Source organism: Drosophila simulans, chromosome 2R, assembly GCF_016746395.2.
Source record: "Drosophila simulans strain w501 chromosome 2R, Prin_Dsim_3.1, whole genome shotgun sequence".
Classification (NCBI taxonomy): Eukaryota; Metazoa; Arthropoda; class Insecta; order Diptera; family Drosophilidae; genus Drosophila; species Drosophila simulans.
This window is the reverse complement of record NC_052521.2, coordinates 7,957,408-7,980,365: the sequence shown is the minus strand read 5'-3', so window position 1 is coordinate 7,980,365 and position 22,958 is coordinate 7,957,408. Positions and strand designations below refer to the sequence as shown.

Here is a 22,958-nt window from a genome sequence, read left to right as displayed (position 1 = left end):
CAATTAACCGCATTGCCAGCCACACTACGCTCTACTCCGCTCCTTTTCATCCCATCCCGAAAGTTTGGACAACAATGGTGCTGCCGCTGAAGCTTTAGCCAGAAGCCAATGGCAATCATAAAGTCAGTTGGAGCACGGAAATTGCGAGCTGCGGTTTAAAAGGTGGCACGCTCTGGCCATAACTCAGCACCCGGCACCCGGCACCACTACCGACTCCTCGCTTCAAACTCCCGATCCCGGACACGTGGCGGTGGCTGCTGTCTTGGCCGAAAACTATGCAGCACCAGCTAAACGGAAATTGCAAACTGCGGCTCCTTGTGCTCGCTGCTCTAGACCATTTTTATTTATTTCTCATTTTACAAGCACCTTGGGAGGACTGGTCAGTGAAAACGCTAGCTTTGTAATTATACATATTTAATGCGCTTTGTTAAACGGATACATTTTGTGGCCCGTCGCTCTATTGGTGCAGATTGAGGTAGAAATGTTGCTTCTGCAGTTAGGATACCATAAGCTCATTCTCCTAAACAAATTCTAGCTCGATTTTCTGGGAATTGTTCAGCTCATGATCGATGTGTTGGGGCTTCTGCTCCACTGCACCCAAAGAAACCAAGTGTCCCTGGGCAGAGCTTTGGTGGTGCTGCTGCTGGATTTCAAGCTCCACACGGTGAGGTGGCTTCTGGTCAACGGGCTTGATCTCAATCTCCAAGTGCTGAGGCGGCTTCTGTTCCACCTGCTTGATTTCCAGTTCCACCTGATGATTTGGCGATGAATGTGGCTGCTGCTGCTTAATCTCCACCTCCAAGTGCTGAGGTGGCTTCTGCTCCACCGGCTTGACGCCCAGAGAAACCAAATGCCCCTGGGGAGAGTTTTGCTCGTGCTGCGGCTTCACCTCAAACTCCAATCGCTGGGGTGGCTTCTGCTCCACCGGCTTGATCTCAATGTCCACGGTGTGAGGAGGTCTCGACTCCACCTGAGAAGAACCATGTTCCATGAACTGAGGCTGCTTGGGCTCCACATGATTGATTTCCGCATTGACATGGTTGCTCGACAGATAGTTGTGGTGCTGTGGCTGGGATTCAATCTCCATGTTCTGGTGCTTCTGGCCCGGTGGTCGTACCTTTGCAAATATGTGAGCGTACTGATCAAGCTCACTGCCTGGTTTCGGCATCACCCTGACTGGCGGAGCCGTCAAAACTGTACCGATTAGTGCCAAAACTATTGCTGCCTTCATATTGATTGGTTCACAACAAACTGTGAATCAAGCTATTTTACCATTCTACTTAAATACCCAAATCGAAGTGCTTGCAGCGCCAATATTTTGCAGCTAATTAGGTGTCAATAACATCTTATCAGAGCACGTAAAACAGGAGCCGCGGGGAGAACCCTGAACACAGTTAATTGCAACAGATTAGATAGCGACATTCAGATAAATCAGGCGAGACGAGACCCATCCCCTTTCTACTCTGTCAGCAGATGAGACAGATTTCTAATTAAACGCAACGGGTGGAGTTAATAAGACTACTTTAATGCATATGGTCTTAAACTCATGTGAGCTTAAGGTCGTAGATGCGTACCAGATGATCCTCACCACAACTCGCAAGCTGGAGTTGTTTTCCCGGGCGGAACTGCAGACGTCGAACGGTGAGATGATGAGCTTGGCTAAAATTTACAAAACATTTATACTACAGCACAATAATAGGGGAAAGTACAACTAACCTCTTATTCAAATCGCTGAGTAACTTCCATTGCCCTCGAACAAACTGATATATTTTTATCAGTCCGGTTTCCGTGCCCAAAGCTAGAATGTATGTGTCATCTGTACCACTAAGATAAGCATTGGAAAAAGCCACAGCTGTGATTGACTCATTTTTAAGTTCTAAAACTCCATTCGCCTGCCAGCCATTTAGTGAAGACTCCTTACAGTCTTCTTCCTTTTTCCAGACCACTACTTTTCCATCCCTTGAGCTCGTCACAAAGAACTGACCATCATGCGACCAATCACAGGACCAAATGATGCGTGTATGAACTCCATTGGATTTGTCAGTGCTGGCCACCAGTTGATAGCTCACCGAGGAATCCTGTCTCTCGTAGAGACACCAGCGACGATCCCGGGAAACTGATAGCAGATATCGCGAATCGGGGGAGAAACTAAGTTGGGTCACTGTCAACTGGTGTCCACTCAGCTTCTGTATTTGCTTCCAGTTTGAAGGGTTCCTGAAAAAAAGAGAAACATCATTTCATTCTTAATGTGCCCATGTGCACCACTAATTAAAGAGTTTTAGAAAGTGCTTTAGCACCAAACTATGTCAATGCATGTAATGCATTTTTATATCCCGCCTCAAACTCTGCAATTATACGTACCATAATATTATCTGAGCATGCTCGGCATTGCTGGCTTTGCAAGTGGAAGCCAATAGGGAACCATCTGCAGTGGCAGCTAGTGCAAAGATTTCGTAGCCATGGCCATAAAGCTTCTGCAGCTCCGGCCAAAGTGTATTCTGCATTAAAGTCTCTTCTTGCGGTGGTGTTTCCAGAGCAATAGGCACAAAGTAATTGTCAGGGTATTCATCTTTACCCTTGCTGGTCGACTCCACTTCAGATTCTACCTTGTAGACAGCCTTGTTGGATAATCCCAAAGAAGGCACGAGAGCTCCTTTTGGAAGAGCTAAATAAATTTAAGTTAAAGGGTACCCTAAATAGTAATATAATTCCTCAGCTGACTTACAATCCAGCAGAACGTCTCCAGCATCGTCATTTTCTATCCTACTGATGTGACGAAAGTTTTCAATGAAGTTGGCTGGCGCTTGAAAAGTGCGCACAATCTTTTCCTCAGCTCCACTGGCGAATTTATAGCGCGAAAGCAAAGCCAACGCTTGCATATCATATCCATGAATTTGTGGACGAGCCAGCTCGTGCCACGTGGGATTAGCTCCATCCTGTAGCCACGGAGCGTGTAGTCGAGTTGTTTGGTCTGCAGACGCGGTCATCAAATAGGCGCCGCTATGTTCCCAAGCTAGATCCCTGACTTCGCCATAGTGACCACCAACGATGACACTTGGGGTCCAGAGCTGCGGGCGATCTGGATCCTGGCTCCAAATATGAAAGCCACCTTGGTAGCTGTGGGCCATGATCGACTGTCCATCGCCGGAGAATTTTCCACCATAGAAGCCCACGGAGTTTCCACCCACTTCGCCCACACGAACTTCTTCTAACCAAATGCCTTCTTCCGTCGGTGCCCAAATTATGACGGTCTTGTCAATAGAAGCGGATAGAAGGCGGAGCTCTAAAAGGACATCGTTTTGAAAGGTCTTTCGGAAGTTCAATTGTTGTGACTTACCTTGGTCGGGTGTCTTGTGCCAGTGGACACCATAAATCCATCCCTCATGTCCATATAGAACCGATTCCAAGCTCACTGCATACCAGGCTTCTTTCCCCAGTTGCAGTATCTTCTCCTCCACCTTTATCTCATCGTCGTTCTGGCTCAGTTGATGCAAATCAACCCGATTCTCTTGCATTTGTTCCTTGCTGCGCGGCGCAATCCTCCAGAGACGAATAAAGTTATCCTGAGAGCCACTGGCCAGCAGCAAATCCTCGCCATCAACAACGAAATCCAGACCTCGAACCCAATCTTCATGTCCAGTGAGCTTGTGCTTGCGTTCGAACTGCCGACCCAGTGAATCTCCGCCACCAGCGGCTTCTTCCTGTTCTGTCCACAGGGAAACAGTCTCGTCATCGCCACTGAAGGCCAGCAAAACCTGGTTGCTCTTGGGCAGCAGCTTCAGACGAAGGCAGAAGCAGAATCCGTCGGATAAAGATATGGTTTGAAAGCACACATAATTATTCTCTTGGAAAGTCCACAATTTGATTGTGCTATCTGCTGCTGCGGTCGCCAAAAGCCAGGAGCCATCCTGTTGGCGAACTCCATCCACAGCATTTACGCCACTTGTGTGTCCTTTGAGAGTGAAGCTCTTAGTCGTTCCCTTGTCATCCAGTTCCCAGAGAACAGCATTTCCATCATCGCCGCCGGAAAGAAGTTTGTCGCCGTCCAACCACCTCACAGTGTTTACTCGCTTTGTGTGCTCCACCAGAGTGAACAGGACCTTGGCTGAGTTGCCTTGAAACTAAAAATTGATTAAATTTACTATGTTTCCAGGAAAGCCACCAGTTCCTACCTTTGGATCCATGATGGCTATGGCGTTACAGGCTCCATAGGCTATCCAACCATTTGGACCCCAATCCGCGCATTCCGTGCAGCGGTTGCAGGCCACTGAAGTGTGCAGATTCTCAACTTGCATGCTTATGTTGCACTTCTATTGTTTATTGACAACTAAATTCGAATTGAAAGTCGGCAAAATTGTTTTGTTTTGGCACATGTGCTTCAAAGAATGCAGTGCTTTTAAAACTGTCACATCTGTTCATAAACATATGATTTCTTAGAGAGTGCAAGTGAGACCACTATATGCTGTGAAGAAGCTGGAATAGTGAGGCCAGCCGACAAAATTAAAAAGTCTGGCAAGGCTAGCTACAAAAGTTACACCTGTTTGGTTTTTGATTTTTTAGGTATTGCAGACCATTCCAAGCGTTTGGTCTAAAAAATTTTGCCACTTCTGTGGTTCCGGGTAATTAGAAGTTTTAAACTCCGTTTGGAAAGACACAAAAACAGCTGCTACATTCGTCAACCTTTTCACTTCAAATCTGGCGCTTTTCCAGTCCTGCTGATTGGCCACACTGGCTCGCAAAATAACTAAAACAAATTCGGAAAAGGCATCCGCAAATGTTTTCTTTTGCTGCTCCCCGCGTTTAATTAAAAGTAATTTTCCTAATTGATGGCCAGGGGTGAGCCCCAGTTGCTGATATTTGACCTTTCACCGCCAGCGTTTCGGATTTCCAATCAGAAAGCAAACAGTTTGCAACTGACTCACAACGAAGCCACTTGAGATTGTCCGAGTTTTTTTCAACTTCGGTATTCTATTTTTCGTATCTCCCCTGCAGCTTGTGAGCGTCTTGGAATGCTGAATGTGTTTCGCCAGCAGTATAATCGAAGCGCACAGGAAGTTATTTATAGCGCCGCCGGATTTGGATCATTCCGATCCAGCCACACCCACGATTTCGACCAGATCCAAGATGCCGAGGGGGAAATCCCGCCTGCAAACCGAAGTTTGTGGCGATTGCGGAGCTGGTGATCCATCATGGGCGAGCATCAACCGGGGCATCCTTCTCTGCGCCGACTGCTGTTCGGTGCACCGCAGTCTGGGCAGGCACATCTCCATTGTGAAGTCTCTACGCCAGGGTAACTGGGAGCCCTCGGTACTGAACTTTGTGAACTCACTGAACGCTCATGGAGCCAATAGTGTTTGGGAGCACCATCTGCTGGATGGTAGCACCAACTCCACCGGAGGAAAGCACGTGCCACGCTGGCGGAAACCCACGCCCAAGGATGCACTCCATCCCACCAAATCTGATTTCATTAAGGCAAAGCATGTGAATCTAACGTTCGTGCTAAAACCCAGTCTCCAGGATGATGATGATGGCAACGGCTCTGCGGGCAGTCTGGAACAGGAGCTGAGTAGACAACTCCATGCCAGCGTGAGGACCAGCAATCTAGAGACCTCACTGCGCTTCTTGGTCCAGGGTGCAGACCCAAATTACTACCACGAGGACAAGCTATCAACGCCACTTCACATGGCCGCCAAGTTTGGCCAAGCATCGCAAATCGAGATGCTGCTCATCTATGGAGCCGATGTGAATGCCTTGGATGGTAATGGAATGACTCCCTTGGAACTGGCCAGGGCCAACAATCATAATACCATCGCCGAAAGACTGCTTGATGCCATGTACGATGTCACCGACAGGATCATAACCTTCCTAGGTGGCAAGAAGCCAGATCATGCGGTGAGTTTAGATCCTTAGCCCTAACCAACCTTAATGATATACGTAGCCCTAACCAACCTTAATGATATACGTATTAATAGTTTGGCTACAACCTTGTAATTAATCATTCAGACAACTTTATTTAATGGATTCATATTTCCATGAGTAACTGCAGAGTTGACTCCATCTTTGTAGCGCTCAACTCCACATCCTACCCTTTTCCAAATTTCATTCTATTTAAATATTTCCATACTTAGAGTGGCCGGCACATGATTATTCCGGATGCCAATGGCGCGGACATAAGCGAGCAGCTGAAGATTGCCCGTGGAAAGTTGCAACTCGTGCCAAATAAGATGTTTGAGGAGCTGGTGATGGACCTGTACGATGAGGTGGACAGACGCGAGTGCGAAGCCAGTGAGTATGACTGCTAAACATATCTACAAACAAAACTAATCTTATTTTTCTTAACGAAATAGTCTGGTCGACAAGCACCCTGAATGCTGATCATGCAACTGTGCCATTTTTGCCGGCTAATCCATTTTTGAGCGCCACGCGCAATCAGGTTTGACCTCGCCGTACATTAACGATTCGAACCTTCATTCATTGACATGGTCTCGTCTACAGGGTCGTCAGAAATTGGCACGCTTCAATCGCGCCGAGTTCACTGGGCTCTTGACCGACGTGCTCGTGGATGCTATGCGACGGCAGAATATGGCCAACCTGCGTCCAATGGATGCCCCAGTGCCCGGGCACCAGTCGCTGCAATCGCTGCCGTATGCCAACAACTCAATGCTGCTCGGCTCGTTCGAGCAGGGCGGTCATGATCCGAATCTGTCGGACGACGAGCCCATATATGATCCGGTGGCCAGTGATGACGACTATGCCCCAGTGCCACCAATGGCCCAGCAGGTAAACCTAATGCGGCAAAAGATACTCAAGCTGAACAATAGCTTTGGCTAGAAGCGTAAGCGAAGACTGACATTTAGACAACCCGTGCTGTACCCATTGTGTTCATCCGTAGGCCAGGGCACTATAGCTCCCTGATTTTAGGCAACCTAATCCATTTTCAAAGGTAGAAGTCCAAATGTAGAACATAAGCCTCAATAAAACTAGCTGATACTTGTGAAAATGTAGTTTAAATAAGTAGTAGTTGGTACCGTGACTTGTCTGCCTTGCCTTTTGTTTTTATGCAATTTTGATTTTTAAAGATTCTGTAATTATTAGTTGTACTTGATTTATATTGATTTATTTTCCTTTTTTATGATTTATTTCACTTAGGCCATTGTGCATACACCACCTCGCAGCGCAAATTCGAACAACGAAATGGAAACGTTGCGCAAACAGCTGAACGATTACAAATCGGAGATCAATCAGCTAAAGAACGTGGTGCAGATGTTGTCCAGCGAGAACACGCAGCTCAAGTCCAAGTTCTCGAGCGCATCGAACAACAGCGTGTACGATGAGCCACTGTGAGATTTTTCATTTGAATTTATTTAGTTAGCTTTATTTTTATGATTTGTTTTTAATTATCCTTTGCATAGTCGCATTGATCTGAGCTTGAGCAGTCCGGATACAGAGCACGAGCCTCTGTCGCTACCTGAAGGTGGGACTGCCAATGGGGAAAGCGGCTCCTCCAATGATTCGTCAAATCAGTCGACCATCAAGCGTCCAGCCAGCATGTACGAGCGTCGTTTGGTTCCCAATGTGGCCAAGGGCCAAACGGACATACGAAATACGACTAGCATGTACCAAATGGCTGGGGAATGCAAACCTTTCGGTGAGGAGGTCAAAGTGCGCTCTGACTTGGTCACACGCCGTCTTAAGGAGCTCATAAGAGCTATGCAGCCAGTGCCAGAGGATCAAAAGCAGTCGATTGCTCCACATGGAGAGCTTATACGCAGTGCCGTGACTGATTTAATTGCCCTTTATGCCAATTTGGTAAGATGAACATGGGGGCTTCCTTTATAAGGATGTTTCATAATTATAAACATATATTTTAGCCACCGAATCCCAATGACCCGTCTCGCGAGACCCTTAAGCTGCTTACCCGCCAGAACATTCTCATCCAGCACGAGTGCGAGAATCTGCAGAAAGCCATCGAGGCGGATGACAAGCAGGCCATACAGAAGAACACCTTGGAGGTTCGCGACTGCGCCTTCCACATTGCCAGTGCCATAAAGACTTTGGTGTTGCAGTTCTATTAAGGCACCCAAAACGCAATCATCGACATAGAAGTTTAAACTCACTCACTCTTTTTTGAAGTATTAACCGACCAATTTAGTGCCCTGCTGACTAACAAAAGTGCTTCCGCCAAATAATTTAAAGAATCCCCTTTACATATAGTTTATGTATTTAATAAATGTTTACATAAATCAATGTACTTCGTTCAATATACACAAAATGCGTTCTTCTACGGGCTAATGACCCATTGCAAAATAGTTTAAAAGTGTTGAAGGATTGGCCCTCAAATTCAAAGGGGATGACAATAGAGGTGGAAAGATTTACGATATCTGTGTATATATATATTATATGGGTCCTTTATAATTTTAATAATCAGGTGCATTGTTGAGCCTGTATATTGTTCACTTTAGTTAACTGTACGTTCTAAGCATGGACAATCAGTTAAGCATGGAGTACATATAAGTGGCTTCCTCTACTTATTGTTTAACTTTGTGTAATTGAGTGGGTAGCTGCTGCCTTTGCTCTGGCTGTTGTTCTGACCTCCGGCTGGTCGGATTGCTTGCCTATGGACAAAAATACACTCGTCGTGGTTGTGGTGTGCAAGTTCAAGGAACTATTTAAGATTAAAGCATTTATCCATGAGTGTTGCACGACTGTGCTCGCGGTCTCTAAAAAATAATATGCTCTGCCATGTTCAAGCGCACCAAAAGTGTCCATAAAAATATACACATCCCATTTTGACATTCAAAATCTAGGTGCATTGTCTAAAATATTGCTTAACATTCACTTTACATCTGCGTGCCCCTTCAGTTAGCTACTCGTAGTCCGTAGTCCTCCTCGTCGCGGTCCAGTGTTTTATTTGCTTGCGTACAACCTACAGTATTTGATTGTGTTCATGGACTCGGGGTTTTTGAAACAACTACTTGGAATATCTGAAGGTTTCTCCCAAAAGCTCGGCTCAAACTCTTTTCGTTATCTAGATCACAAAACATAAGGGCTGCTCTGTAGTTACAGTACAATAATCATTTGGTTGTGTAAATCAGTTTATCTAATTAAAAGTAAATTAAACTAGCGGTAAGCTTTAGGTACACGTACTCACTACACATGCATCATATACAATATCAATATCAATATCTCTGGGGAAGTCTTACAAACGTTCACAACGAAACTTAGCCGAAAAAAAAACAGAGGAGCATTAACAATAAACGGTAATAATATAGGACACGATCCCACAGATCTGCCAACTATCTAACTAGCTAAAAGGTTATATCTTCGCTTTGCTTTTGCCTAACCCCTACTCAAATGTTTCTCTCCACATCGGAACCTGCCCCTAAATCAAGTTGTCTTATTTTTTTGTAACTAGAAAAACGAAAAAGAAATAAAGAATACAATAAATTAAATGCAAATTGTAAATCAAATGACTCTTGGTAGTTCTTTACTCGTCCTCAGCTTCGGTGATTGTGGAATTCATTATGTGCGTCTCCTTTTTGAACAGTAACTGTCGATGATGCTGATGGAATAAGAATTGGATACTGTCATATTATTTAATAAAAATAAAGAGTACTGTATTTTACCTCTTCGTTTTGTATCATAACGATACGGTGCTCCAATTGGGGCGCCAAATCGCAGGTGGACTGCTCCAGGTCATCCAAGGAGGCACGTCGTAACATCTTTCAGGGAGTAAATATTTCATTTGAGATATTTAATTTATCTATAGTTATTATTCATTCGCGTATACCTTTTGAGAATTTCCATGTGTCAAATCCATGGATTTGTTGTGATGACCCACGGACAATTTGCGGATGGGCGATGGTCCATCCAGATCCATACTATCCAGGCACTGCACCAGACTATGCCTCCGGGAAAGTGTCACCAGCGACTGGCGGTGCTTAGTGTTTTGTCCACACTTCCTGGAATTGATGGCCTTGAAATGGTTCTGCAGAGTGATTCCCAACTCCGGACAAGCATCATCATCCATCTGAAAGGGGGGAACCCCAGCTTAAAAACTAGATCGTAAAAACAAATGAAAATCCACGACTCACCAGCACAGTTGCATCCTTGAACATGGTGTAGCCATCACAGCCCATGAAGATGTAGCTCTTGACGCACAACTTGTAGGACTGCTCCAGATTGAGGTACTCGTCGCCCACCTGGATAAGTTGTGGATCAATACGTTTGCCGGGCTCCGCCTGCGGATCGAAGGCGAAACTGATGCCCGACACCTGAGGGAACCTGCCCTCCAGCTTGGGATAGGCAGACACTCCATTCTCCAGTGCCTGCCAGAGTATTTTACCCTTCACTTCGAGCAGGATTAGTGGGTCCCGCATGGGTATAACGTTCACCAGATCGCCCATGGTAAAGGCACCCACCGGATGCACTCGATCCGAACGGAAGGTGCCGCCATTCAGGATGACCACATCGGCGCCAACGGCGGCAAGCACTACGTCGCACACCCAGTTGCCCAGATTTGTTTCCTGGGTTCGCACGCGGGAGAAACGGCCATCCAATTCCACGCTGAAGACACCCATGACATCCGAAAGCTTGCTCTCGATGAACTCTGTAAGGAACAAGGAACTCGATTAGCTTGATTCAGTTTTTTTAAAACTTTTTTTCTTTCAAAAAGTAGACTGCGGAAAATAAATTCCGAATCTAAACTAAAAATGAAATGAGATCTTTATTCCACCTACTGGCATATTTGGAGAGCTCCTGTTTTAGTTCCGGATCCTCCGGAATTTTGGCCGTCACGTCGAAGCATTTGACGTCCGTTGTGAAGTGTTCACGATTGGCGGCATCCCGCTCGATGGTGATGACGGAGAACTGCTGGAAGTCCGTGCCTGATTTGACGATCATTTTGCCATTGATTTCGGTGACCTCGCGGACGTGATCGTGACCACCAAGAATGATATCGATGCCGTTGCATTTCTCGGCCAGATTAATATCGTTGGGAGTACGCATGTGGGTAAGGGCAATGATGAGATCACATCCCTCGTTTCTCAGCTCGCGGGCCAGCTTATTACCCGCCTCCACGTAATCGATGTAGGTCACCTCATTGGGATCAATGGTGGGCAGGGTCTCCAACCACTCTCGCTCCACCAGTCCAATCAATCCAATGGATATCTGATTGTGTAGTATGAAGTGCGAGATCTTGCCACCGCCCAATGGACGACCGGTTTCGTTGTCCACCACATTGGACATGAGCCAGGGGAATTCCGTTTGTTTGATCAGTTTTACCAGCACATCCAAGCCGTGATCTGGAGCGGATTATAAGTTAGAAAGTGCGTTCTGAAATTCACCAAAAATTCCCTTCATACCAAAATCGTGATTGCCAAAGACGGCACAGTGAGTTCCCACCGTATTGAGCACGGGAATCATCTGTTCACCCTGGGTAAAGGTGCTCACTGCAATAACAAAATATATCATTCCACTTGAAGAGCAATTTATGTCCATTCAATACTTACACATGCTCGGCGAGAAGGCATCACCGCTGAAGAGCACGAGCGGATTAAGATGCGCGAAACTCTTGATGGCCGTGGCAAATCTGGCTGCCCCTCCAACGGGTTCCGTTTCCGCCATGGACTCAATATTGTAGACATCGTTGTAGTGCAGAATGGTCAGTGGCTTGTCCTCGCCCTCGGTCATTTTCAGTAGCTTCTTGGTCTTCTCCAGCTGCGAGGATATCGATGTGGAGCGTCCGGTCAGGCCGTGTGTGATAATTCGTGATCCGGAAACAGACCCGCACCCCGAACCTCGATGTCTTGGACTTTGTGGCTGGCTGACGGAGGCGTAGGCGCGTGTGGGTCTCGTCAGGAGCTCCCTGGCATCAAGTGGCGTCAGCGATTGGCTTCCTCCGGCAGCTGATCCTTCTTCTGGTTCCTCCGGTCCAAATTGCAGCGTGGAGCCACTTAACGAGGCGGTGGCACTGGCTGGAGCAGCTGGAATTTCGCTGGAGGTGGGTGTGGTAGGTGTGGGCGTGCCCAGAGATAGGTCCAAGGATCGAAAGTTGGGATTGCTGCTCTGCAGCATCGACAAAGTTCGTGTGCCGGCGTCTCGCACTTCAATGGAAGCCTGCAAAAGATTGGAAAAGTATGCATTATTCACCAATTGCTCTGAGTTAATCCTTAAGGACATCGAAGGACATTAGGGGCAAAAGAAGAATCAGGCGGGTGGATACAACACAAAAGCTAATGGGTGCAGGTATATCATAGTGTTTCTGGGTGTACACTGTGTATCGTGCTGGGTGGTTCAACATCGATTCGGATCACATTTTGGATTTTTGGGTTTGGACAGAACCTGCTTCAGCCAGCCCACCACATTGCCCATGGCGGCGGCTCCTCCCGAACGGCCACTGCCCGTCAGGTGGCTCAGGCGGCGAGTGGATCCATGGCCAGTGGGTGGTGGCGTTGTGGGCGGCACTGTTGTTGATCCCGATCCTCCGACGCCGCCTCCTCCTCCTCCTCCGTCCATTCCCGCATTGCTCATTCTACAGACGCTGCTTGGTTAGGAAAGATCGAAATGGAAACGGCACACAAGAGATTGGTGATAGACTCGACTTAAGGTTCGTTTTCATGATCTGATTGCCCGGATTGTTTTAATTAGTAATTCGCCAGCTAATCTTAATATTTTAAGGCGCTTACTTATTATTAAATGCATTTATCCTAGTGATACTAAACGTTTCAACTACATGATAGTTCCTTTAGACTATTGTTCGGTATTAAAACTATAAAAATGGAATTATTTTAAAAATAAGAACTAATACGATTAACAGTATTTTTATTTAATAAAAGATTCAATATAGCAATAAGTAACCAATTTGTAATATGCATATGCATATATTCAGTTGGAAGATCGACAAATAAAATTATTATTACAAAATAGCAACGAAAAATTTTAAGACTGCATGTCACGTATATGTAAATTGAATAGCAATTTTTTTTCACTTGAGTCTCCGAAACAAGGGAAAAAAGGCAAACAATAAACTGAGGTGTCAGATCATGAAAATATATCTTTTGTATAACTCACAAAACGGCTCGCAAACCACGCAAGCGGCTTAGGTTCATTTTTATTTAATTCGATTTGTAAAACAATAAGGTAAATAAGGTAAATTTCGTAATTTCGCGCTAAATATAAAAACAACACGAGACCCGCACCACTTGAAATGCAAAACACAAGTGCGACTGCTTAAGCAAAATGAATATAATTTTCTTCGATGCAAAATATATAAAAATATACAAACAATGATAAGGCTGAGAGCATAAAAGTGCACAGAGAGGTGATTGCAACTGAAGCACAGAAGGAAATTTATTTTGCAACAAAGTGATAGCTTGCTCACAACCTAAGAACAGGAATCCCCATTAATTGCTCTTATTCTGTATGCCAAAATTGCCATGAAATCAGCGAACAGCAAAAACAAAAAGATACAAAGAGATTGAGACGGAAAGTATCTCACGGATGCACTGAGTGGCTAAAGAGCAACATTGACATTGATAATGGGAAAGCAGCAACAAGCAAATCAACGAAGTGATCGATGCAATACTCATACGCAACGTTGGCCGAGCGAAACAAGGTCAAATGCGATTGGGCATCTTCTGCAGGTCGAGCACTAAGCTGACGGCAAAAGATAAGCTGTGGATTCTGGCAGGACATGGGAAATGAACTGCAACCGGGCAGGAAATGCTCACAAATGGCAAATTGCCTGGCGGATGGGTTCCATTTTCAAGAGCTCCACTTCGTGACCAGTGAGTTTCCAGCTTCAGCTGACTTTAAGAGCAGTTGTTGGTCAGGCCACTCAGTTGACTATTTAATTACACATACGCACAGTTGGTTTTGCCTGTAGCCCCAATTAATGCCCATCAAATTGAGTTGCGTGTATCAGTGTCAATGATATTGTAGCCATAACTTTACTTTAATCGAATCCAGCGAACCAGACATAATTAATTTCATATTTCAGCTAAGTGCTGTTTACCCCGCAACCACATTTCAAACTGCACTAATATGCCCATTAAGCATTCATGCAGAAACATCCAATGAAACAAACAAAGTGGCAACCGCAAAATCTCATTTCACAATTCGCGCACACCAAACAAAAACCATAAATATTTGGAATTCGCTTCGATAGCAAAGTTGCAGACACTCTCACAAAAATATTGTATATTTTCATACAGTTTACTGTCCAAAATGAAGTATTCATTTTTAGGAAGGCTTGGAACTTCGTGTGGAACTTTTGTGTAAATCCTAAAAACTTTACCAGTATTATTCCTTTATTTAATTTTTTGAAAATGAATTATTAATTATTTGACTCCTGATTACTTCCCATTGAAAGGGTATGCATTTCATAAATGAATTCAGACCAAAATGAAACATGCATTTGGACATGACAGCTCTGATTTACGAATGCGCAACAGATGAAATGGGTTCCGAAAATGAGAAACACATTTTCAAGGACTGCCCTTTTGAAGCAACCTGCTGGCAACACACCTGAATAATGTTTAAGCATTTTCACTTACTTAACATTCGTATTCGTTCTGCTTTCGCTTTTTGCAAGGATTTGGCTCGGGATGAGCAAACAAGTGGAAGTCGAAGGAAAAAACAATTGCATGCAATCAATTGGTGAAATCAGGCATGCAATTTGCATGAGTGTGTGTCTGATGCCCTTGACTCCTGAGCAAGCTACGTTCCGGCAGGTGAGAGACAACCCCAAGGCAAGGGTTAAGGGTCAATTGGGCGAAGGCGAAGGCACAGGGCCACAGGGAAGGTTGAGACTGGGCTGTGAAGTGAGCACAATTCCGCCTGATTTTCTACATCCGAAGGAGGAGCCCTCTTATCCTGACACACTCACTGTTACTTTTGCAACAGTTGTGCGCAAAGGTTGGGGTTTGTACTTGGTTTATCGCCAGCTTGTTGGCAACAAAAGTTGATTAGCATATTACGTATACGTCCGATTGCCCTGTAACATTTTCATTTTGGGCCGAGGGGAACGGAAATGAAATGTGTAATGAGAAAAACGGAAACTCAAACAGCAACTCAGGAATAAATTATTAAGGGCATTTCCACATTGCCTCAGAAGTGAGCACATATGTGTATGGTTTTCAAACATGAGTTTAAAGTTAGTGCAACAAAGCCTTAGAACTATTTAAACAACGCTATGTCCATAGGTTCTTAAACCAACCTGCTCAACTATTTTAATACCACTCCAACCTTGGCATTTAATTTAGATCAATACATGCGACGGGCGAAAGTTTTAATAACTCTCAGCTGAGATACTCGGCTTCAACAATTTCCACCCCTTTTAATTGCATAATTGATAATTTCACCTAACGACCGCCAGTTACAGCCAGTTATTTACTCACTTGCGTGTAAGTTTCCGTGGGTCCTCCTCCCTTTTCGATTTTCCTTTTTTTAGTAGGGGTTGCCCAGCAACTGATTTTCGGGGCGTTCGTTGTGTGGGATGCCAGCAAACTGCAAGGTAAAGAAACTTGCTAAATAATTCAGGAAAACGGATACACAGGCCAACTTGTCTTACGCGAACTTTAAGTCAATACTAACTTTGATAAATTGTGGTATACTTTACAGGGAGCCCCATACATGTGAATGGCTAAGCATGTATTCCAATGCTTTTTATATATGTTATTTAAAGCCATTTCTCTTAGATTGCATTTGCATTAGTTCGCATTTTATTAGACAAATAGGGTTTTACAAGCTAATGAAATCTGATATCATCATTTCAATCCTTTTCACTAACTAATGAGTTCATTTCAGCTTTGTTGAGCTTTATTTAATCCATCTGAACCTTACACTGACATGCTTGTATCAGCTTTACGCTAAAACATTGTAACTAGTAACATTGCTGGTCTATTTTTACTACCCACCCTCTGGTTGGGTTCCTCTCGAAAACAGCAAACAAGACTCCTCATCTGCCACAAAGTATATTATGACAGCCACACTGGCACCGCCACTTGACTTGGCTGGCTTTTAATTTTATTACACACATACTCTTTATTTTTTGGCTTCTCTCACTTCAATCCGTCAATCGAAGTTTCAAAGTCAAAGATTCGATCGCACCTGTTGTGGGTTGTGTTTTTATTTAGCGTAAGGTCTTTAATTATTTGCCATGCCTGTTAAAAACTTTTTAAAGTGATTGTTTTTAACTTTCTAATTGCTAGGCAATCAATCAAAACACCTTCAAACATGTAACTATTAAGGCTTTTGCCTTTTGATGGCACGTCTTTAATTGAAGAGCAGTCAATCATGAATACTGACAACTGAGTTGATATTCGAAAAATGTTTAAAAAAAATCGAAATAATGCGAAATAAATGTATTCTTTAATATCAGTCATGACCATCAATATGTTTTAAGCATACAATTTGCCACTTGTTGAAAACACGAGAAAGTTTTGAGATATGTCATTTCAGGTGTTTATTTTTAGAACGAAATAAATTTCGTGGACTCCAAGGTCAAGTAATCTAGAGCAGACACCGAAATGTGGTCACACTTCTTGCGAATAGCCAAGACCCACTTTCCTGCTGTCAAGTTCAAATGGCCAAAAACATGACAAACATCAGCAAACACTTTTTCGCCAGCAGCGGCACTTGTTGTAAAAACAAAAGTGGGCTGTTTGAGGTGGTTTCTGTTGGGTGGGCAATGGGAGGTGGGGTGTTATCTAGGGGTATTTGAGGCCAACATTCTGACAATCAGCTGTCTTCTATAGAGAGAGAGAGAGAGAGCGAGAGAGGGAGAGAGCATTTCTCTCTTGAGAGGAAGCTTTTTCGTGGGGGCTGCTTCCGCGAACGCTCTCTCCCAATATTTATAACCCCTCAGTGGGTTCTCTTAATAAGCACGTTGTTTGGTAGCTGTTATTATTGTTGCGTATTTTTTGCTGTTGTCTTTTAAGTTAATATTTTAGAACGTGTTGAGCGACGGGCTTTCGCACACCACGTCATACTCCCATGTACCATGCATATATGTATGTGTATACACATCTATAGCTGTGTGTTGGTGTGTATCATGCGTAATGTAATTTCATGGGGGTTACGAGTTTTGTACACTTGAACTTGCAGCTGTCCTCTGGCATACAAAAATAAACTGTTTATGCAGTTAACTTTTGGGCCGTGCTTTCGTTGCCCCGATTTAGCCCCACTTTTTCCGCCTATCATTACTAATTCAACGCACAGTCCTGTTTTTTCGAAAATTATTCGCAATCATGCGAATTCTTGAATTGACACTTCCGCCATACTCAAATGTACTCGCGTATTTCGCGAGTGGGAAAGTAAATTTGCAATTTCACACTCAATTAGAAGACACATCATATCACTTTCACTTAACAAAGTCATCACTTTCAATTGAGCTGATTTAAATCGAATATAAACAGATTAATACTGATTAATCAATTAGCTCATGCTCATTCGCCACTGATAAGCTGGAATTCCCATACGACACGATTGCGATTCGTTTGTTTGTTTATAACCAAGACTTACAAATGACTTTTCCAAAACCAAGTTTGTTTCTGAAGCCAGCGAAAAGTGCTGAGTCTGCGAAGTTTTTTCTTTTCTTGGTAAAAAATCTTCTGCGTAGCGAAAGGAATCGGTGCAGACGATCGGAACGCGGAATACAAAACACCACCGTTCACATGGGAAGCAGAACTTTGACTGGCATCTTCCGCTTCTAGGTGAGCACGGTCAAAAGTAAGTTCAACATGTGGGAGAGCATGCGCTAGTTGAGCGGAGAGCCGCCTAACATAAAAGCTCCCCTAACATTGTTGGCCAAGACAGTGGCTCCCTAAGCCAAGATCAGGTTAACAGAGGCAAAGCTTTACAACCGGTTAAATTTAAACCGGGAGCGCCAAAAAAGCATAAGTGCTAGCTTTACAACAAAATAAGAGCAAACATGTGTGATAATCATCTTGAATAACCATTGTTATCAATAAAAAAAATGTGTCAGAATTTAGAGAACTTATTTATCATAAAAATAAAGAACAATTAATCCCACTCTACAATTCAGATAAAATAAAATATATGCAGAATTATGTAATTATTCAATAATTTTTATTTATAGTACCTCACTTTAAAAATTACGTTATACCAATATTACATTAAATGTTGTTTGTTTATTACATGGGTTGTTTTCGCTATTTCGGCTGTTACATAGATTGTTTCAGTGTTTCTTTTTGGGTTTACATTTACCGTTTATAATAGATATTTGCTGTATATGCATATTTGATAATCCGAAATGTGCTATAATATTGTGTGGTTAAAGGTTACTCTTACACATTTAGTTAGCTTAAAATTGTAAATGTAATATTTTATTATTTTTACGTTTCTGTGATTCGCCTTCATTTTCGATTCTTCAAGTTGCTGGGTTCATTTTTTAATTGCTCTTGCGACAATTTTAACAAAGTTATAATGATATTTTCTTTTATTGTTGTTCTAACTCTTGTAGATGCTACTCCGTATGCTTTAATTAATTTACAATGATATACAGTTTTGCTATAAAACATTAAAATGAATCCAACTAAAGATAATAGGAATAGAATTAAATTATGTTGAGTTTAAGGTAAGCATATTGCATTCAGTTCTACGGGTCTATAACGCTAAAATAAATTAATTTGCAACATTTGATTTTTATAATATTCAGATACCTGTTCCCCTAGGTCAGCTAACAACTAAAAAATCTATTCAAATGTATATACAAAGATATCCAAGTGCTCTAACCGCACGCATAGTTGAGATGAAACCAAAAAGATTTGAAGTTTCTTCAGATGGGTGTTTACAGTATCCATTCCTCCTCGACTCCTAAATATGTAGATACGCTAGTGGAAGCTATTTTACAATTTTTTCGTTTTTAAATTTCTAATTCAAAATTTTGAATATATTTCCCCTTGTGGTAAATTTCTTGTCGGATTTTCATAAAGAACAATTAGGTCTACCCCCGATTCGTAGGGTATCCAAAACTCGCTCGAATAATGTTTTTTTAAAGAAATGTATATTATAACTACTTTCATTCTCTGCTACACTAAGACATTTTACAGTTCAATTAGAGGTGTTTTGTATCCATATATATACGTGTGTATTTATTGGTTTATTTTTCTTACAAGCTTGTTTTAAATCTTTGTTTGAGTGCGACTTCAAAGGACATTAGACATTAGAGCTTAGTATTAACAACATTTGCAGTTTGATTCGCATATTTCAGCTGCTTCTGTTTCCGGTTCTATCAAAAATACATTCCATTTGTTGATTCCTTGCAATTACTTCATTTCTACATTTATTTATTGGCTATATTCTTAATTCAGTTGAAATCAAATCAATATCCATTGATTCCGGGCTCCTCCAGTTAAATTCAAATAACTCGTGTTCCTTTCTTTTATCTGATCTGTTGTCGTTACAAGCTAATGATTTAAGTTCTAGAACCTTGATAATTTGGTTTAATTCTACGTTAAGGTATTCTCCCACTTCGTTCTATCTGTTCAAACAATATGGTTATAAAGCATTTGATTCATGTATGGGTTGTGTTGTATGCGTCTTCACTATAATATTGGGCATGGGTTTTTCAACAGTTTTAGGCGCACTTTCAGTCTCACACTAAGCGAAAATTATAACAAAGCTGTGAAGGGGAAACAATCTAGTTCGAAATTCCACAATCAACTACCGATTCAAGGTCTTCAGAATGGTCGCGAGTCCAAAATAAATACGCGTGTCTATATCCATTGATAACAAAGTGCTCTTAAAACTGCGAGCCCAAAACGAATCCATTAACTTTCGAGTCTAGGCAAATCTAAAATTCATCATTCACTTACGTTCAAGGTATGTTCTTATCTTTCTCCTTTCTCCACCTTATCTAACTAGAACAAAGGACTTTCGCGAACCTAAAACCTATATAACTATGTTCCGTATAATGTAAATAAAGCATATTTCGTTATATATTTACATTTTATACACATCTCGGTTGTGTAATTAATGTCCATCTAGTTGAAAAGTGGCTTTGTGATTGCTTTATCCTACCCTTGGGAATTTTTGTCTGTGGGTCATTCAAATATGTGTGTACCTTCCTAACTGACTGACTGACTACTGTTTGGACAATAGCAAATGAAACTGCCGCAGCTTGCGCTTCCAGTGCTTGCAATTAAATCTAAACTTGATGTCCTCGGGCCTGGCCACTCCCGCAATTGTTTCCAACTCCCTTTGTGGCTGATCATCCTCCTGCTCTCAACGCTTTTGCTTGTTGGCTTTCTTGCGCTTGCTGGTGCCGCCACTGACTGCCGACGAGCCACTGGCAGTTACCGGCGGTGGTGGGGCACTGGACGGTCCGCTGACCAGCGCCGAAATGCTGGCAAAGGGCGTGCTACTGGCCGCCGTGCCGCCGCTAGTACTGGCTGCTACTCCACCAACCCCACCGCCTCCTCCACCGCCGGTGCTGCCCATTAATGTTGCAGCATGCAGTGATTCTCAACTACGCTCCGGCGTCCCGTGGTGCTGATAGATCTGCTGAAGCTGCTGCTGCTGTTGGCTGTGCACCACCTGGCTGCTCGATGTAACCACGTCCTGCTGCATATGCTGCGGATGGTGGCCCTGGTGGGGCGACTGCTGTTGCTGCTGCTGCTGCTGTTGCATGTGCACCACGTGCTGCTGCATGTGCTGCGGCGTCGGCGGACCCTGCTGCGCCGAGCTGTGGTGCTGCGGCGTGCTGTGATGCTGCGGCGTTGGCGGATGCGGCGACGGACTGTACGGGAACTGTTGCTGTAACATATGCAACTTTGCATAAATAAATTGATTATCTCGGTTAGTCAAAGCTGGCATTTGTGTATAATGTTTGTGTGGGGGAGTCGTAGATAAGAGTTTGGATGCAAATAATAAAAATTGATTGCGTAGTGGTTAATAGGATTAGCATCTCTTAGATGTGAACATGAGATAGAACATATTCAAAGATCGGCAAAATCGATCTTGAACCGGTTTATTAACAAATTTAATAGGAGTTTATAGAAAAGACCTTTTTAAGGTAACTAAAAACATAGTGATATCAAAACATTTCTCAATATAGGTGTAGTTTTTATCTCTTTGCTATTGCAGGTGGAGTTCAGAGTTGGTTGGCTGCATTTGCGTTTGCTTTTAGCTTTTCAGCTGTGTCAGTCAGTGACTACGTACCGAATTCTCCTGACTGTGCTCGATAATCTCAATGCTGCCGGTGGTGTTGCCCGAGGTGTTCAACAGCGCCACGCCACTCGTGTTGGCCACCACATCGTATTTGCCGCGCTTGAAGCGGCCGTAGAGCGAGCTGTAGGGCAGGTTATAGTGAATGGCCGCCTGGTTGATGGACATTTGGCCAACGCTGTGGGGGATACACGTCGGAAATGGTGATTAGCGACTTAATTGACGCCACCAGTTCGGCTCACACACTCACCGCACTGAGTTCAGGGCCTCGTTCATGGCATCCTCGGACCAGGGTGTTGGATTCGAACGCGACAGCTCAATGCCCTCCCGTTTGCAGCGTCCGTAAAGTGTTCCTTTGAGGCGGTTGATGGAGTGGAAGAGTGGGATTAGTCACGGCAAAATCAGATCAAATCAGAAAAAAACGGAATGGAACAAAGTCATGTCCACTTTTTTGAAGGCAAAAAGGTAAGGGAAAGCTCAAAAATCATTTTTGCAGACTGCTTTTAAGGCACAAGACGTTCCAAACTTTTAAAAGGATCGATTTAACATAAGACATATGTATACTTATATATAATCCATGTCAATTAAGGTTTTTCTTCTCCCTTGTTTTCCTTAATAAATAATAAATATTGTTATACAAAAAACTAAAAACAGGTCAACTAGACATAATTAATAAATATTTCAGATGAAAGCCTTAGCTAAACACTGTAAATACCTAATTATACCATTAGCTTTAATGAAATGTACATATATATATAAGGGATAAAGCACAAATAAAAATTAAAAAAAAAAAAAAATATATAATCCTATTACAGTTTCTTGTTTATTTAATGTTTAATGTTACATTTGAATAAATACTCAAGCAATATTCTTTATCCTTTTCAAACGAAAACAAGGAGAATACCTGCCTCACTTGTTAGGAAATTTTAAATAAAACAAATTTGGCGAAAAATATAATCGACTCATCGACGAATGACAGAAGGCCACCTTTATTCGATCTGCTATTGGATTTGCAGACAACTCACCTGTGGGTATGCCAAACTCAGCGCTGGCTTTCTGCACCGAAGTGTTACCCGCCCGTATCGCCTCCAAGGCACGCTCCAGATCCTCGGGCGTCCACGTGGTCGGGGCGGCATTGAAGGGCGCCGCAAGGCGGATGCCTTCGCGCCGAGCAATCTTGTAGAGCGTCGAGGAGGGGATGCCGAAGGCCTTTGACGCTTTGTTCGCGGATATCTGACCCGAACGCAGCGCCTCCAAGGCATTCTGCAGGGCATCCTCGTTCCACGACTTGGTGCCGCCCTCCTTCTTGGGCGTTTCGATGCCCATGCGATGAGCACGTTGCCACAGGGTGGTCGATGGGATGCCATAAATGGCGGATGCTTTCGTCAGGCTCATGTTTTGGTTCTTTAATGCATCTAAAGCTGAATTCATATCATCTTGTGTCCAAGCTTTGGGACCATTAAACTGACCTTTCTCGCCAGAGCCAGAGCCAGCCCCACCACTCATGCCCCCACCGCCACCAGCACCGCCGGGCCCCGGGCCGCAAACGCTGCCACCCAGACCGTGCTGCTGATCCAAATTCGTATAGTGCGGTTCCTTCTGATCGTGCGGCGAACCGTTGGCGATCATCATCGAATCCTCACTCGTATCCGAGTTATACATGTCTACGTATAAGGAAGAGAGAAGGCAATTAATATTAATTTCTTAAATTGATTTGGTATTTAAGCCAGTTTTAATGTAGAAATTTGTATAGCCAATTTGTTCCGATT

The 22,958-nt window shown here is 43.5% G+C and overlaps 5 protein-coding genes across 10 annotated transcripts in view; 1 reads left to right on the top strand and 4 right to left on the bottom strand.

Annotated features, from left to right (window-relative positions):
• Nucleotides 1-315: 315 nt before the first annotated feature.
• On the bottom strand, nt 316-1,286 carry LOC6733894 (early nodulin-75). Its single transcript, XM_002080902.4, has one exon. The coding sequence runs from the start codon at nt 1,229-1,231 to the stop codon at nt 521-523; it is 711 nt and encodes a 236-aa protein (XP_002080938.2). The 5' UTR covers nt 1,232-1,286; the 3' UTR covers nt 316-520.
• Nucleotides 1,287-1,504: 218 nt separating this feature from the next.
• Nucleotides 1,505-4,436, bottom strand: LOC6733893 (probable elongator complex protein 2). Its single transcript, XM_002080901.4, has 6 exons — nt 4,173-4,436; nt 3,338-4,121; nt 2,726-3,283; nt 2,362-2,665; nt 1,717-2,214; nt 1,505-1,659 (listed from the first exon to the last, which is right to left on the bottom strand). The coding sequence occupies exons 1-6, from the start codon at nt 4,293-4,295 to the stop codon at nt 1,545-1,547; spliced, it is 2,382 nt and encodes a 793-aa protein (XP_002080937.2). The 5' UTR covers nt 4,296-4,436; the 3' UTR covers nt 1,505-1,544.
• A 220-nt stretch (nt 4,437-4,656) lies between these two features.
• Nucleotides 4,657-8,247, top strand: LOC6733892 (ARF GTPase-activating protein Git). 2 transcript variants are annotated; one of them, XM_016182336.3, is made up of 8 exons: nt 4,657-4,810; nt 4,993-5,892; nt 6,129-6,285; nt 6,348-6,433; nt 6,496-6,780; nt 7,150-7,340; nt 7,413-7,809; nt 7,872-8,247. In XM_016182336.3, exons 2-8 carry the CDS (start codon nt 5,017-5,019, stop codon nt 8,073-8,075), a joined length of 2,196 nt encoding a protein of 731 aa, XP_016026937.1. In that variant the 5' UTR covers nt 4,657-4,810; nt 4,993-5,016; the 3' UTR covers nt 8,076-8,247. The 2 variants fall into 2 exon arrangements, with proteins under 2 accessions (XP_016026937.1, XP_044778503.1); XM_044922568.1 differs by lacking the exon at nt 4,657-4,810 and having other exon boundaries at nt 4,915-5,892.
• On the bottom strand, nt 8,210-17,731 carry LOC6733891 (mannosylglucosyl-3-phosphoglycerate phosphatase). Of its 3 annotated transcripts, none has more exons than XM_039291887.1 (11): nt 17,524-17,731; nt 15,399-15,507; nt 12,343-12,544; nt 11,511-12,117; nt 11,364-11,450; nt 10,740-11,303; nt 10,095-10,609; nt 9,791-10,030; nt 9,627-9,722; nt 9,492-9,562; nt 8,210-9,411 (listed from the first exon to the last, which is right to left on the bottom strand). In XM_039291887.1, exons 3-11 carry the CDS (start codon nt 12,529-12,531, stop codon nt 9,351-9,353), a joined length of 2,430 nt encoding a protein of 809 aa, XP_039147821.1. In that variant the 5' UTR covers nt 12,532-12,544; nt 15,399-15,507; nt 17,524-17,731; the 3' UTR covers nt 8,210-9,350. The 3 variants fall into 3 exon arrangements, with proteins under 3 accessions (XP_039147821.1, XP_016026935.1, XP_016026936.1); XM_016167808.2 differs by having other exon boundaries at nt 12,343-12,541; XM_016167809.2 differs by lacking the exon at nt 12,343-12,544.
• Nucleotides 17,732-18,068: 337 nt separating this feature from the next.
• LOC6733889 (myb-like protein Q) overlaps nt 18,069-22,958 on the bottom strand; it is a 50,822-nt gene continuing 45,932 nt past the window's right edge. Inside the window, exons 7-11 of one of the 3 annotated variants that reach the window (XM_044922566.1) lie at nt 22,659-22,853; nt 22,215-22,604; nt 21,440-21,542; nt 21,184-21,367; nt 18,069-20,793 (exon numbers count right to left, since the gene is read on the bottom strand). In XM_044922566.1, the coding sequence (XP_044778501.1) occupies nt 20,488-20,793; nt 21,184-21,367; nt 21,440-21,542; nt 22,215-22,604; nt 22,659-22,853 (1,178 nt within the window). In that variant the 3' untranslated portion in view covers nt 18,069-20,487. Of the gene's footprint in view, nt 20,794-21,183; nt 21,368-21,439; nt 21,543-22,214; nt 22,854-22,958 lie in introns of all 3 variants that reach the window. The other 2 variants (XM_039291877.2, XM_039291879.2) reach the window with 2 other exon arrangements.